Source organism: Telmatherina bonti (genome assembly GCF_933228915.1).
Source record: "Telmatherina bonti genome assembly, chromosome: 1".
NCBI classification, from domain to species: Eukaryota; Metazoa; Chordata; class Actinopteri; order Atheriniformes; family Telmatherinidae; genus Telmatherina; species Telmatherina bonti.
This window is the reverse complement of record NC_136619.1, coordinates 37,420,467-37,423,273: the sequence shown is the minus strand read 5'-3', so window position 1 is coordinate 37,423,273 and position 2,807 is coordinate 37,420,467. Positions and strand designations below refer to the sequence as shown.

At 39.0% G+C, this 2,807-nt stretch overlaps 1 protein-coding gene across 1 annotated transcript; it reads right to left on the bottom strand.

Moving 5' to 3' along the window:
- Positions 1–848: 848 nt before the first annotated feature.
- Positions 849–1,847, bottom strand: LOC306774594 (N-acetyllactosaminide alpha-1,3-galactosyltransferase-like; the record flags this gene model as incomplete). Its single annotated transcript, XM_079264698.1, is given in 3 exon segments — positions 849–1,249; positions 1,252–1,535; positions 1,768–1,847. Coding segments are annotated over 3 exon segments (765 nt in total).
- Positions 1,848–2,807: the final 960 nt, after the last annotated feature.

Sequence of the window (2,807 nt, the reverse complement as noted above, 5' to 3'; positions counted from 1 at the left end):
CCTTTGACAGTGATGATCATCAGATCATGCTCAACAGGCTGATATACTATGTTTGTGTATCAAATCCTACCTGTTCAAAGTGGCACACTCACTTTCAGCTGCCAATTTGCCTCAAATGTTCTGGTTGGCATTACCATTGCTTATCACTCAAATTTAGGAGCAAATTTTCACACATTTTCATTCCGAGACCACTTTGACATACTTTAAGTGGAAGCAGTTGACTGTTTGAACCAGAGTAACTGAGGTGGGTCCTATGAGAGCATTAATCAATGTATTTGTTTCAACACACTTCAATCAAATTAAAACGTCTAACAGCCCTTGAAATTCTGTACAATAACTCAGTAATGAGATTCAGGTGTGTTGGAGCAGGAAAACATGGTAAAACCTGCTGGATTGTGGTTTTTGAGTGGCCCTGGTTGAAACCAATATAAACAGATAATTGAGTGTCTGAGTGATCCGCAATTAATCATTGTTGGACTCTCAGGATGTAGCCTTTTAATGCCTTTCTAAGATGCATTAGGAAAGGTTTGTTAAGACATTATAGGCAAAATAACAAATTTTAGATGTCATAATTTCTTGGCTGTAATCCGAAACGTTTTCCCCGCAATTTGCTTGTTCATAGATTTTACTGACTAATGAGTTATTTTGCGCAGGATGCACACAAAGACATGCATATGATGTAAAAGAGGGAAAAAGAGCTGCTGTACGTTCAGTGAAGGTATGGATTATATTCAGGTCCGCTCTATAGCCCAGAAATGATAGTAAATTACATATTCTTTAGTTGGCCAGTCTATAAAGATGATTCACACTTGTGTCACAAATTCATCCCAATCTCTGTGATTTTGGCCTCACTTGCGAGTACGAAGCTTGTCATATTGCTTTGGTGCCCAAACTAAGCGAGCGAGCAGAATATTCCTGCCATCAGGTAAATTGTTGTCCCAGCAGTATTCAGGTGAGAGCAGCCGGCTCGGTTTATTAAGCCAGAAGTACTTGTTTAGATGACTCTCATCATGCCACAGAGCCTCCACCTCATTCAGTTTATCCTCCATGATGCTCAGATGGCAAAAGTCTGCTAAAGCCTTCACATTTTGCAATGAACCTCCAAAGAGAGCTGCATGGTAGTAATAATCTCCAGTCTCCATGTAAGCTTTGGATTTAGGGTTTTTGTCGTAGGTGAACTTTTCTTTTGGGAGGTTGAAAAAGTAGGAATGGACCAAAGCCACAGACTCACCGAGGGCTTCTGAGCCAATCTCTTCTTAAACTCCTGATCAACATCAAGGCAGAAGACATAATTGAACTTTCCTTCGAATTCCATGTCTATCATTTCTGATATGACCTTCATTCGCATCATGGAGATGTCCTGCCATCTGCTGTACCGTTGCACCGTGACAACTTTCAGGTCTCGTTGAGGAGCAAGTTCAATTTTTGGCACCTTCTCTGGTAAATCTGTAAACACGTAATATGTCACCGGTAATCCAATCATAAAATGCTTTTCTGCTGATGTGAGGAAAGTGTTGAGGTAGGCATCCAGGTACCTTCAGGAGACATGGAGATAATTAACTGGTTATTTGTGCTTCTGCTTTAGCTTCTTAAGACTTGATACAAAAACCAGTGTTACTTTTCTTACTGACTCCAATTAAACTAAATCACATTAGCATGTTGGATTTATTCACATTCAGGTTAAAAGATTAGAAGAAGAAAAAGCTAGAACACAGAACTTGTAATAATCCCTGCCACTCAAATGACAAAGTTCGTAAAACCACAAACCTTCCCACAGCAAACACAGTGAGGGCCACACTCGTATTTCTTTCTTGGTGCTTTTTGTCATAAAGTTTGGGGTCAAACATTAATTCCCAGATGATAGGAACACCCCAGTAAGTGCGTGTCTGGACATCTGTTCTGATCCTGAAAAACCAAAGGACAGCGATTATGAAACATATGCATGCAGTTCTACACTAAAAACATACCTTGTTTTTGTTATACTGAAAATTCAACTCATATTTCGTGGATTGCAATCATGTCCACATGTACACGGGTATTTTGACGAATGCTAAATTTCTCACTTGTCATGATAACTGGTGAACTATTGACAGGTGCAACACTGCCTACATGCTCTTAATCAGAATACATGTTTTACTTACATGGCAACGGCAGACATATCTAAAGTTATGCTGGTCTTATCAGAGCTTTTTACGTATTGGCACACAGTTACTGACAAATGTGAGGAGCAAAAATAGAGGTGTTTTGTAAACAGTGCTGTTCCATGATTTTCTCAATGGAATATGGTAAGCACAAACAGATTATCAACCCGTTTAATGGCAGAACACCAAAAGAGGACCGTCAGCAATGAATGTTATCTCCTTTGACTTTTTTGTTCGTTTGTTTTTGAGAACTTTTAATTCCACATTGATTTAATGGCCTTTTTTATGAACAGTATGATAGGACATGTTGGAGTACGGAAGCGTAGAGCTGTCATCCTCATAAAAAAAAAGTTTGCGCCTTCTTACGTTATAACGTGATAAGTTTATTGTAAAAACGTGAAACATACCATGTATCTGACAATGTGAACTTGGTAATTTTCGACTTTAGATGAGGAAATTGTGTGCGGGGTGGATAGGAGATCACAAATGGCTCATTTACAGAACTTCATAGAGTTTTTCTCCATACTTGGGTTGAGACATTGTGAAATTATGGTGCTTTGGAAGACTTTCGATCCATTATAATAAATATACGTAGTTTAAGGACAGTTTTAAAAGACATGGGTCTGTACAGAAGGAAAAATGAGTCCAATCCCCATGACGTGGCGT